The sequence below is a fragment of the Sus scrofa genome, chromosome 15, assembly GCF_000003025.6.
Source record: "Sus scrofa isolate TJ Tabasco breed Duroc chromosome 15, Sscrofa11.1, whole genome shotgun sequence".
Classification (NCBI taxonomy): Eukaryota; Metazoa; Chordata; class Mammalia; order Artiodactyla; family Suidae; genus Sus; species Sus scrofa.
The window spans coordinates 48517341-48530916 of NC_010457.5; the positions used below are offsets into that span (position 1 = coordinate 48517341).

The window sequence follows — 13576 nt, forward strand, 5'->3', positions numbered from 1 at the left end:
GGCATAGGCCAGCAGATGCAGCTCTGATTTGACCTTTAGCCTGGGAAATTCTACATGCTGCTGGTTTGGCCCTAAAAAGAAAAAAAAAAGCATTAGATTTTTTTGACAGAGGTATAATATACACACATATAATACATATCCTAAGAATGAATAAGAAAGATAACGAAAAGAAGAATGGAAAAAAATAAATGAATGTACACATCACAAAAGACTCTATCCAAATAAAACCAATAAATAAACATGCAACCCCATTAATCATCAAGGAAGTACACATTAAAACCCCTTCACATCCACCAAAAGGGCAAAATAGGGAAGATGGATGGACAATACCAAGGTTGACAAAAAGGTGGAGAAACCAGACCTCTCAGACATTGTGGTTGGGAGTATAAATTGGTGTCACTACTTTGGAAAATGATTTGGCAATCTCCCTTAGTGCTGAACATATATCCACCCTGACCCAGCAATTCCATTCTTAGGTGTGTGTGTGCATGTTCATGCATATGCACCAAAAGACATAACAAAAGTGTATAGCAAATTTATTCCTAACAGGCCTGTATTAGTTTCCTGTAGCTGCTGTAACAAATTACCATGTACACTTGGCAGCTTAAAACAACAGTAATCTATTTTTGGAGTTCCCGTAGTGGTTCAATTGTTAACCAATCCGACTAGGAACCATGAGGTTGCAGGTTCGGTCCCTGGCCTTGCTCAGTGGGTTAAGGATGTGGCATTGCCGTGAGCTGTGGTATAGGTTGCCAATGTGGCTCGGACCCCGAGTTGCTGTGGCTCTGGTGTAGGCCAGCGGCTACAACTCTGATTAGACCCCTAGCCTGGAAACCTCCATATGCCGCAGGTACGGCCTTAGAAAAGGCAGAAAGACAAAAAACAAAACAAAACAAAACAAAAAAACACAACAGTAATCTATTCTCTTGCCGTCAGTTCTGGAGGCCAGAAGTTCAACCAAGGAATGCTGCAAAACAATAGAAGTTTCCTGGTGGTGCAGGCAGTTCAGGATTTGGTGTTGTCGCTGCTGTGGCTCAGGTCAATGCTGTGGTGTGGGTTTGATCTCTGGCCTGGCATGCCAAGGGTACACCCAAGAATTAAAAAAATAAATAAATAAATAAAGATGATCACATTACAGAAATAAAATAAGATGAATACATCTTCATCCATCAGAACAGCATTTTTTTTTTATTTGTGGGAACACCATTGTTGACTATCATGAACATAATAACAAGTGAAAGAAATCAGATCCTAAATAAACATCTGATGTATGATTCATTCACATAATATTCAAAAATAGCAAGACTAATTCATGGGGATAGAAGTCAGGGTAATGGTCACGTTTGGAAAGGAGGGGGCCTAGTGACTGGTTGAGGGGGGACTTGAAAGGAGATGTCTGCAGTTGCTGGCCTTGTTCTATTTCTTGATCTTGGTGGTGAAAATTCACCGGGACACTTGTGTGCACTTTTCTGCATATGTTTATAGTGCTTTTTCCTTTTCTATCCTTGCTTATAGCTATGTTGTAATGCTATGATAAAGTTTGTTTTGAAAAATCTGTTCCTATATTATACAAATATCTTTCCTTTTCTGAACACATTAGATTTTAATGCATATGTTTATTAAGATTATGGGTTATTGCAACAAAGTTTTCTTTCTCGTTATGGGTTTAGGCTGTACCCTCTCTCAGGAATGTCTGTTTCTGGATCATGGGTGTGTATTTTTGGTCCAACAGGTTTTGAAGAAAACTTGAATTGCAGGACCCAGTCATGCCATGGAATGGAACAGGCTCTTTTTTTTTTTTTTTACTTTTTTGGGGACTGCCTCTGCAGCATATGGAAGTTCCCAGGCGAGGGGTCAAATTGAAGCTTCAGCTGCCGGCCTACAGCACAGTCACAACAACCCAAGATCCTCGCCAAGTCTTCAACATACACCACAGCTCAAGGCAATATCAGATCCCCAACCTACTGATAGAACCGGCATCCTCACGGATACTAGTGAGGTTCATAACCTGCTGAGGCACAAAGGGGAACTCCCAGAAGTGGCTCTTTTGTATTTGTTTCTCTAACAAATGTTAAGGATGTTCTGTGGGACTTGAGTGTCACTGCCTTCCTCGCTGAAGGCATCCCCCAACTTGGCATGTGGTTGGTTGTGGTGCGGATGGGGAATGTTACTCCAGGATGAATGATTCATACTTAGGAGAGGTTGTATGCATCTTAGGATGGGTAAGAGGTAGGATTTACCGAAGACGGGTAGAGGTTCATAAGAGGGATGATAGGGGCAGATAAGAAGAGGGCCCTTGGAGTTCCCATTGTGGCGCAATGGTAACGAATCCGACTAGGAACCATGAAGTTGCAGTTCAGTCCCTGGCCTTGCTCAGTGGGTTAAAGATCCGGCGTTGCTGTGAGCTAAGGTGTAGGTTGAAGATACGCCTCGGATCCTGCATTGTTGTGGCTGTGGTATAGACCAGCAGCTGTAGCTCCGATTCAACCCCTAGCCTGGGAACCTCCATATGCTTCTGGTACTGCCCTAGAAAGCAGGAAAAAGAAGAAGAAGAAGAAGAAGAAAAAGAGGGCCCTTAAGAAGCAGAGCTGTTAGAACCTGGTGCTACCCCGAGAGAGAAGCCTGAGGTAAAGGGCTTTCTTCTGGTGCTCCCAGTTGGACCCCACCAAGCATCAATCCCTGGGCTTGCCTTTAAACTTCCAGGGATAGGAGTTCCCGTGGTGGCGCAGTGGTTAACGAATCCGACTAGGAACCATGAGGTTGCGGGTTCGGTCCCTGCCCTTGCTCAGTGGGTTAACGATCCGGCGTTGCCGTGAGCTGTGGTGCAGGTCGCAGACGCGGCTCGGATCCAGCGTTGCTGTGGCTCTGGCGTAGGCCAGTGGCTACAGCTCCGATTCAACCCCTAGCCTGGGAACCTCCATATGCCGCGGGAGCGGCCCAAAGAAATAGCAAAAAGACCCAAAAAAAAAAAACTTCCAGGGATACATTATAACAATGCCTTAGGATGTCGAGTCAACGTAGCCATCAGCCTTGTGCCTTGTGTCCTGGCATCAAAATGGAAGATGCCCTTTTGACGGGGAGTTCCCACTGTGGCTCAATGGGTTAAGAACCTGATGGCGTAGTCTCCACGAGGATGCAGGTTCAATCCCTGGCCTCACTCAGTGGGTTAAGGATCCAGTGTTGCTGCAAGCTGAGGTGTCATTTACAGGTTTGGCTTGGATCTGGCGTTGCCGTGGCTGTGGCCTAGGCTGGCAGCTGTAGCTCTGATTTGACCCCTAGCCTGGGAACCTCCATATGCCACAGATGCAGCCCTAAAAAGAAAAAAAAGTTAGGGGGAGAGCAATAAAGAGATGGTGGGGGAGTTCCCGTCGTGGCGCAGTGGTTAACAAATCCGACTAGGAACCATGGGGTTGCGGGTTCGATCCCTGCCCTTGCTCAGTGGGTTAACGATCCGGCGTTGCCGTGAGCTGTGGTGTAGGTTGCAGACGCGGCTCGGATCCAGCGTTGCTGTGGCTCTGGCGTAGGCCGGTGGCTACAGCTCCGATTAAAACCCCTAGCCTGGGAACCTCCATATGCCGCGGGAGCGGCCCAAGAAATAGCAACAACAACAACAAAAAAAAAAAAAAAAAAAAAGAGAGAGATGGTGGGGTGCTCACCACCCACTCTTGGCTGGCCCTGCTGGGGTGTGGTCCCAGTAGTCCAGGAGACTCAGTGGCGGTAAAAGTGGCTTGTGGCTTATGGGAGAGACACCAGGAGGAGAACAAGACCCTGAGGGGCAGCTTCCAATGGAACAGTTCAAGGAGGAGGAAATCCTCAGAATTCCTGCTTTCCTCCATCTGCCATGAAAGAGGTTCTGAGAGGTGCAAGATGGCCTGCATCCATGGTGAACATGTATTTCTTTTATAATCAGAAAGGGTAAACCTTATCCTGGGCATCTATCCAGAGAAAACAATGACTTGAAAAGACACATGTACTCCAATATTCATTGCAGTGATATATACAATAGCCAAGACATGGAAACAACCTAAATGTCCACTGACAGAGGAGTGGATAAAGAAGATGTGGTACATATACACATGGAATATTACTCAGCCATTAAAAGGAAAGAAATAATGGCATATTTGGATGGACCTAGAAATTATCATGCTAAGTGAAGTCAGTCAGACGGTGAGACACCAACATCAAATGGTATCACCTACATGTGGAATCTAAAAAAAGGACACAATGAACTTCTTTGCAGAAAAGATACTGACTCACAGACTTTGAAAAACTTATAGTTTCCAAAGGAGACAGATTGGGTGGTGGCGGGGAGATGCACTGGGAGTTTGGGATGAAATGCTATAATATTTGGTTGTGATGATCGTTGTACAACTATAAATGTAATAAAATTCCTGAGTAATAAAAAAATAAAAAATAAAAAATGCAATCAACAAAAAAGGGTAAACTTTAGATTAAAAAAAAAATAGTTATCCTAGGCAGGGCTGGAGGTGGCAGCAGTAGGGTTAAAAAGGACTAATGCCAGAGTTTCTGTTGTGGTGCAGCAGAAACAAATCTGACTAGTAACCATGAAGTTGTGGGTTCAGTCCCTGGCCTAGATCAGTGGATTAAGGATCGGCATTGCCATGAGCTGTGGTGTAGGTCGAAGACAGGCTCAGATCCCGTGTTGCTGTGGCCGTGGTATAGGCCAGCAGCGTAGCTCCGATTTGACTCCTAGCCTGGGAACCTCCATATGCTGTGAGTGCGGCCCTACCAAAAAAAAAAAGAAAAAGAAAAAAAAAAAAAGAAAAGAAAAAGAAAAGAAAAAAAGCACTAATGCTGAAGGTTTGAGAGTCCTTTATGTCTCATCTACTTAACTTGAGCTGCCTTCCACTGGCAACAAATCGAATCGAATTGAGAGAAGGTTAAGGCAAATGTGAGGGCCATATGTCCTGCCTTTGTGATGCATGCAAGTGAATAAAACCAGGGATGCTCAGAGTAGGAGAAATAAGCTAAGGGAGTTCCCGTTGTGGCTTTGCGGTAATGAATCCGACTAGTATGCATGAAGACTCGGGTTCAATCCCTGGCCTCGATCAGTGGGTTAAGGATCCGGCATTGCTATGAGCTGTGGCGTAGGTTTGCACATGCGGCTCAGATCTGGCATTGCTGTGGCCGTGGCACAGGCCGGCAGCTGTAGCTCAGATTCAACCTCTAGTCTGGGATCTTCCATATGCTGCAGGGTCGGCTGTTTAAAAAAATAAGAAAGAAAGAAAAAAGAATAAAAAGAAGCTAAGGAACAGGTAGCAGTTCTGAATGGGAGCAGAGGTGGGCGGAGCAGGGAGAGCGTTGAGCAGGGAGTGGGAGGGAGAGGCTGCTCACCCAGTTATGGGATTCAGGGGCCTTCCCTGAGGGGTCCTGGCAAGATGGAAAGACTACCTTTGCCTTCTCCATGAGTCAAGCTTTGTTAAACAAAGTAATACTGTCAACAAGAGTGCAGGGAACTGGTTACGCCATTGACCTGTTGACACCACCTCTGTCTCCTCAGGGCTACAGCCTCCGGGGCATAGGCAGGAGCCCTGGGCTAACTGACCCCATGGAGAAGCAGGAAGCACTTGCTCCTTGGGAGGAATCTCAGTCAAACATGTGGGTGGGAGGCGGAGGCAGCTGGACCTGGAGAACCCAGAGGGCTGTTTACGCAGCACCTCGGTGAATGAGTCATGTGTGTGGATGGCTGTCACCACACCCCAGAGTCTAGGCAGAAGGAGAAAGGCAAGTGGCCCTCTAGCCCCTTTCTGCCCCTCCCCTGGAAGAGCAGGACAGCCCACGCGGAGTCCCCAGGACGACTTCTGCCAGTTGGGGGTGCCGAGGGGCCGTGGGGGGCCTGGTGGTTAGCAGGAAGCTGGAAGTCTCTCCTCCTGGCCTGGCCTGGTTGGACACCCTGTCTTTCCAGGGGGAACATTCCCAGCCAAGCCTAAAGGCAGATCTGGGCTGAGGAACCTCCCTGAAAAGCTGGGCGCTGCCCGGGCCTAGGCGCTCTCCCCTCAGCCGCCGTGGGGGGCGGGGGAGGACAGGCTGACCGGTCCAGTTGAACCTGCCAGCCACCTTGTCCACTGAAACTCCTCTCCTGGCAGAGATAGAGGCGGGCGGGGCGAGTGGAGAGGGCCTGGGAGGTGTTTACAAACACTCTCGGAATTGGAATTTGGGCTCAGCAGGCCCAGGTGGATTCAGGCGCACAGGCCTGGAGCCAGCCTTGTCCCTGACTCTGGGCCTGTGCACCCCAACACAGATCAACCCCCCCTTAGCCTCTGGGCAGAGGTGAGCCTCGAGGGACAGTGTGTTCTAGTGGGAAGAGAGGAGAAGGCAGCTTCCCACCTTGCCCTGTGCTGGGCTTCTTGGCACCTCTCCTCCAAAGCCCCCACTCCTCTGAGTTAACCCGGCTGGCATCCAGGGTCTAGAGGGAAAGATATGGATGGGGATTTCTCTGCAGGAGCAGGAGCAAGAGCAAGGCTGCCCCCTTCTTCTCCAACCTACCACCCCCGCCTTAACCACAGAGCCTATGTGAAACTCAAACACATGAGGTCAGCAGGTGCTCCCAGTTTCCAGCCCCCTCCCAGTTTTCTAATCCTTTCCACGAGTGGAAGGGAGGCTTTGTGTCACACTCAGCCTATGGGGCTGTCCTGCTTGGTTTCATTCCTGGCTCTCTCTGCTGTGGAGGCAGCACTAGCAAGGTGAGTGTGGGAGAGGGGAGACCAGAGCTGAAAAACATCATTCCCTGGGCCAGTATTTTTTTTTTTTTTTAAATATATCAAGCATTTTATTTTATCTTTTTAGGGCTGTACTTGTGCCATATGAAGGTTCCCAGGCTAGGGGTCTAAATGGAGTTATAGCTGCCAGTCTACGCCACAGCCACAGCAATGCCAGATCCCAGCACCAGCTCATGGCAATGCCTGATCCTTAACCCACTGAGTGAGGCCAGGGATCAAACCCGAGTCCTCATGGATACTAGTCAGGTTTGTTAACCACTGAGCCATGACAGCAACAACCACAGAGCCTTTTTAAAATGTAGTATCAACTTAGTCACTGAGGATGCTCTCGGGTGGGGTAGAATGGGGGCTGGGGGTGGGGTGAGGCAGACAGTCCCCGAATAAAAATGAAGGTGAGTATCTGGCTGGGACCTGCCCTGCTATTGGCTGCTGGGCTGCTGTTGCTCATACCTGCCTTACAGCCTGATCACACCACTGTTCAAAGTCCCCTGGAGGCTGGCTCACCTGGTCTAGCACTGTGGTATAAATTCCCCAGCCTGGTGTTCATGATCTGCACAGTCCGGGCTGACCAACCTTGGCTGTCTTATCTCTACCTGCCTCCCCATGCCCTCCTAGAATATCCCAGAGCCCAGCCCCAGTGGTGTGCTCATAGGCCCTAAATATGCTATGAGCTCTCTGGCCCCTACATCCTTGCTTTGGCTGTTGTCTCCTGAAATGCTCTTTCTCCATGTCCTCTTCTCTGCCTGTCATGTCTGGCTCCTTTAGGGCCCAGCTCAATGCCACTTCCTTCTTACAAATCCACCTGCTAGAGAAATTGCTCTTAAAACACCCACAGCATTTTACAGATACAGGACTTCATTTATAGCATTTGGGAGGTGTGCTCTTGCAACTGGGTCTCATTCAGAAGGCTTTGTGCCCTCTGTTTGTAGCATCTGGCACACACTGGGCCAGCTAAGTTCTCAATAAATCTTCATGGTAATGAATGGAGCCATGAGGTTGGATGAGGTTAACAGATGGTCAAGCAGGGGAATTGGTACCAAAACAACAGGGTTCTGCTAGGCTTTTCCTGCCACTTACATGTCTGCTGCCTCCTTTCCTTTCCCCTTCCCATCACCGTTAAATATTTACAACGTACTAAATAGGTCTTTCCGGCACTGCAGCACCCCTCAGCTGCAAACCTGGGGCATAATGTCTATTTTCTAATTTTTTTCTTTTCTTTTTGGTTTTTAGGGCCGTTCTTGCGGCATGTGGAGTTTCCCAGGCTGGGGGTCCAATCGGAACTGTAGCCTCCGGCCTACACCACGGCCACAGCCACAGCAACTCAGGATCCAAGTCTTGTCTGTGACCTACACCACAGCTTGTGGCAACACTGGATCCTCAACCCACTGAGTGAGGCCAGTGATCAAATCTGCAACCTCATGGTTACTAGTCAGATTCGTTAACTGCTGAGCCACTATGGGAACTCCCTATTTTCTAATTTCTTAAATTTTTTTTTTTTTTTGGAGTTCCTGTTGTGGCTCAGTGGGTTAAGAACCCGACTAGTATTCATGAGGATGTGGTTTTGTTACCTGGCCTCGCTCAGGGGGTTAAGGATCCAGCATTTCCGTGAGCTGTGGCATAGGTTACAAATGTGGCTTGGATCTGGCATTGCTGTGGCTGTGTTGTAGGCTGGCAGCTACAGCTCTGATTCAACCCCTAGCCGGGAACTTCCATATGCTGCAGGTGAGGCCCTAAAAAAAGATCTAAAAAATAAATTTTTTTTTTAGTCTTCTAATATCTGATGTAAAAGAAACACTATGTACTTATGGTAGTGTGGGATAACCTGCCAACTCTTCAATTCCATAGCACTTCTTCAGTACCTACTGTGTGTCCAGGTTTGTGTCAGGGGCTCTGGAGGAGACAAGTCAGCACGTGGTTCTGCCCTGAAGAGGGCTATGGGAAGCCAAACCTTGGAGAAATCTGAGTAAAGCCTTGCAGGGGGTAGGACGTGGGTTGGCAAAGGTGGGCAGGGCAGCCGTGGGACAGATGGGACAGATTATCAGTGCTATAGTTTGTCTAGGAGATAGAGAAGTGAGTCAGAGTGGGCCCCAGACAGGAATGCCTTGAATCTCTTTCAAGACTGAAGTTAATGCGGTTGGTGGGGAGGCACCATGGTAGGATTTGGAGCAGGCTGTGTGTAGTGTGGCTTGGAGGGAGAGGAATCTAGAGATCTGGCGGGAAACTGACAGCAACCCGAGACTGGAGCTCTGAGGATCTGGAAGAATCAAAGGATGCAATAGAAAGACTGCATGGGAGTCAGAACACCTGGGTTCTAGTCCTGGCTCTGTTGTAGAGCCTTGAACGAATCACTTATCTGCTCCAGGACTCTCCTTAACTGTAAAACCTAAAACCCTTCAAAGTGACCTCTGCAATCTGTTGATCAATATTTGAACCTTTGAAGTAGGATACAGGAAATGAAGGGCATCGCCCATCCAATGGACCCTGGGAACAAGGAGGTGCCTGACTGGGAGCCCAGAGGGTGAAGAGAGACTGCAGAGGGTCCAGACCTGAGAAAGAGGGAACTGCGGGAGAAGGGCCTCTGCTCCCGAGGTCCATTTGGCAATCCCGTTCAGTTCCTCCTTTCCTTCCCTTCTCTGACTTCCCTCCTCTTGGCTTCACCTTTTTTGGTGAAGGCGCGGCAAAATAGAACACTCCCACACCACCTCAAGTGCTCCCTTCCTTTACCTTCCCCTTTTGAGGTAGCCATCAAAAATCCTCCTCCTTAGCCACCCACCTGGCACCATCCCTGGACCCACTTTCCTCCAGAGTAACTTCCCCAGCGACCAAAGTAGAAAGAGCAGTGAATTCGGAATCGCATTCATTATCACCTTCATAGCTACCCTCTACTGAGAACTCGCCCTGGGCCAGGTGACATTTTTTTGGCAACAATTCTACGAGGTGGTTGTTATCTCATTTTACATACAAAGAAACTGAGACTCCAAGGCTTTAAGTAATCTGTGCAAAGCCACACACCTGCCACTTGGACGAGGCCAGATTGGAAATGAGGTCTCATTCCCAGTCTCTGCTTCGGTCAGTTCCGTTCCGGTTGAGCCATGCGACCTTTGGCAAGTAAGACCCCAACTCTCACCTACCAACTCTCAGACCGGAATTCTCCAAGCCCCGCCCCCGCCCACTAAGCGCTAGCCCCACCCGGGCCCCTAGAGCCTAGCTTCGCGTACGCGACGGAGGCGGGCCCGCCCGGCAGGTGGGGGCGGGTGGAGGGGGCGTGTCCAGGAGGGGGCGTGGCCGGAAGCCTTAAAGAGGTCGGGGCGGCTGGGCAGGCTGTGGAAGCCGCGCGTCGCGGCTATCTTCTCACTTTCGGTTGGATCGCACAGCCGTCACCATGTCCTTGGCGGCCTCGGCGGGCAAGGGCCGAGGGCCCGTATGGTCCCCAACGCACGTGCAGGTGACGGTGTTGCAGGCGCGGGGTCTTCGGGCCAAGGGCCCCGGGGGCACGAGCGACGCGTACGCGGTGATCCAGGTGGGCAAGGAGAAGTACGCCACCTCAGTGTCCGAACGCAGTTTGGGCGCGCCCGTGTGGCGGGAGGAGGCCACCTTCGAGCTGCCGCCGCTGCTGTCGGCCGAGGCTGTGCCAGCCGCCGCCACCACCCTGCAGCTCACCGTGCTGCACCGCGCGCTGCTCGGCCTCGACAAGTTCCTGGGCCGCGCCGAGGTGGACCTGCGGGAGCTGCACCGGGACCAGGGCCGCAGAAAGACCCAGTGAGTGCGGGGGCGAGGACCCGGAGCGGGGCAGGCCGGGGAGGACGCTTGGCCTGGGCGGTGAGACCCTTTTAGAGTGTGTCCCCGTCCCCCCACCACCTCCCCCCAGGGGACTGACGGAACGAGGCCTCTCGGGAGGGATCCCCTCGGCCAGTAATAGTATTCTCACTTCAGCTTCTTCTTGGGCTGTCCCGCCCCAGCTCTCCCAGTACGTGGGTTCTTTGAAAACGGAGGTGGAGGTACCTGCCGCGTTTTTTAATCTGCAGGAGGGCGCTCAGCGCCTGGAACTTCGTAATCACTTAATGAATTTTTGATGAATTGAAACTAGCAGTGGGCTGACGAACTTGTCTTATTAGTTGAGTAGCGTGTATATTTGATATACGCCTTGGATTCCGTGGAAAGCCTCCTGGGTATTTCATTGTACCGGACACTGAGCTGGAAATGGCTGGGCCAGGACGCTGGAAGGGCTAACTGGAGCAGTGAAACCCACAGACACTAGAGGATCCCCCAGGGACCGAGTTGGGGCATTGCGATGCGGGTGGGTGGCGGTGGAGGCTGGGGAATGAGGACTGCCCTGGGAGGGCTGTCCCCCACCCCCACCCCCGCCCCACCTCACCACCGGGTCAGGGGTTGGTCTAGAGAATTTGCCCCTCCCTCGCCTCCTCCAAGAATGCTACAACGGTTTGGTTTAACTTTCAGACCGAAAAATATTGACCCATTTTGCCCTGGCCCCCAAATTAGTAAGGATTTCCCAGTGATGGCTGGAGCCAGGGCCTGCCCTTGGCCAAGTAACTGGGAGTAGGCATTGTTTCTCGCTGGAGTTTCTCAGGTTCTCTCTGGTCCTACGGGGGTGGGGGGTGGGAGTGGGAATGACTGCTCCCCCGTAGCTCCCCCCCTACCCCCATCAGGACTTCTGTTTTCATGAATCACCCTCCAGCAGGGAAAGCGGGGGGAAAACCCTGTTGGTTGCAGACTGTTACCCATTTGTTTGTTTCTTTCACCGGTGTTTGGAATGGAACATTTGATTATGCTCATCTAAAATACCAGAACCTAGCCACGCTTTCTTAGCTTAACCTGGTTACTTTGCTGGCCTTTAAATGTGCAGTTATGTTACCACCTAACCCCTACAGTTTATGAGGCATTCTGATTCACATTGTGCATTTTAGATATAAACAGTATTTTTAACTTTCCCTCATGAAGGAGACAGAAAAGCCAGAGGATTTGAAATTACCAGAGCCCTTTTTCTGTCTGGTGCTTGTGCACATAATACCTGCTTTCCTTATCTGGTCAACGATGAACAGGCATTTCTGAACTCAAATCAGATAAAAATAGAGGGCCTTGAGATGAGGATGGATGGGGTATCTTTATGGCATCAACTTACATGCCATTAGGTGAGCAGCAGCCTCTGCCTGCCGAGCAGGGGCTGGAGCAGTGCTCATTTTCTGTTTGCTTAAATGACATTTGGGGGCCTTGGACTGGCTTCTTTTCCAGCTTCAACTAGGTGCTGTAGGCTGCCCTTTGTCTTGTCCCATCCCAGGATGTGTGGATATTCTTGTTGGTCTCTGCCATCTGTTTCTCATGTGAACGTTTAAGTCCCTTGAAAGATAGATCGCATCTCCCTGCCAGAGATGGGGATTCCAAGTTTCTGGGGCTAGTGCCCACTCTGGCCCTGACTCATTGCTGAGCTTCAGGCTGCTCTGTCTCTAAACACCCAAGTTTCCCTACTTATATAAATGGAGCTGTGGCCAGACTTAATTGATGTTTATAAGATGTTCCTGGATTAATGGAGCCCCTTGTAGAGATTCAAAAGGTTCTATTGCTGATTTGAGAGAAATGAAAACCTCCAAGTTCCTTCCCTGTTTCAGGAAGGGTTCTGTCTCTGCTTCTTCATTTTTCTCATCCTCTCTGATATAAAGATGGTTACTCCTGTCTCTAGTATATGAGCTTATGGCTACTGAGTCACAGTATCAACCTGTAGGAAAATGGTGCTTAGCTGATTTTTTTTTTTTTTATAATTGTAGAGGAAGCCTTCTTTGCTCCTCCAGCAGTAGATGAAACTGCAAGCTTTCCATTATCACTTCCTGGGACTTCCCGGGGTGCTGGGGGAATCCAGTTAAACTAAGCCTGTTTGATGTCCTGGTACATCACTTGTGTACTCAAGATGCTGAGATCTGGAGCCTGAGACATATGCTTAGAGGTGGAAGTTCAACAGAAAGGAACTGGTTGGGCTAGGAAAGTCATTTGAACTATGTATTAATGGTTTGACTCCACCTTAGACATTCGAAACTCAATCCAAAACAAAAGTTCAAATCTCGGTCTATTGTGTGTGTGTTTGTGCGTGTTTGCGCGCATGCAAGTGTGCGCATATGTACATTTGTGTTAATCTCTTCAGAGAACAGTTGCTGTTTTAGATGGGGTTGTTTGTGTTTTTTTGATATTGAGCTGCAGAAGTTGTTTATAAATTTTGGAGATTAATCCCTTGTCAGCCTCTTCATTTGCAAATGTTTTTTCCCATTCTGTGGTTTGTCTTTTTGTTTTGTTTAGGATTTCCTTTGATGTGCAGAAACTTTTAGGTTTAATTAAGTCCCATTTGTTTATTTTTGTTTTTATTGTCATTACTCTAGGAGGTGGATCTGAGAAGATGTTGCTGTGGTTTATGTCAGACAGTGTTTGGCCTATGTTTTCCTCTAAGAGTTTTATAGTATCTGGTCTTATATTTAGGTCTTTAATCCATTTTGAGTTTATTTTTGTGTATGTGTTAGGAAGTGTTCTAATTTCATTCCTTTACATGTGGCTGTCCAGTTTTCCCTGCACCACTTACTGAAGGGGCTGTCTTTTCTCCTTTGTATATTCTTGCCTCCTTTGTCATAGATTAGTTGACTGTAGGTACATGGGTTTAATTCTGGGCTTTCTATCCTGTTCCACTGATCTCTATTTCTGTTTTTGTGCCAGTACCATATGGTTTTGATGACTCTAGCTTTGTAGTATAGTCTGAAGTCAGAGAGCCTGATTCCTCTAGCTCCATTTTTCTTTCTCAGGATAGTTTTGGCTATTCTGCGTCTTTTGTGCTTCCAAAC

General features: G+C 49.0%; 1 protein-coding gene across 2 annotated transcripts in view; it reads left to right on the forward strand.

The window, feature by feature from the left end:
- The window catches only part of RAB11FIP1 (RAB11 family interacting protein 1), a 34030-nt gene continuing 30492 nt past the window's right edge, over positions 10039-13576 (forward strand). Inside the window, exon 1 of one of the 2 annotated variants that reach the window (XR_002339442.1) lies at positions 10039-10499. Coding sequence is in view for 1 of the 2 variants with exons in the window: in XM_021076260.1 (XP_020931919.1) it covers positions 10123-10499 (377 nt within the window). In the remaining variant the exon portion in view is untranslated. The remainder of the gene's footprint in view (positions 10500-13576) is intronic. The other variant, XM_021076260.1, reaches the window with a different exon arrangement.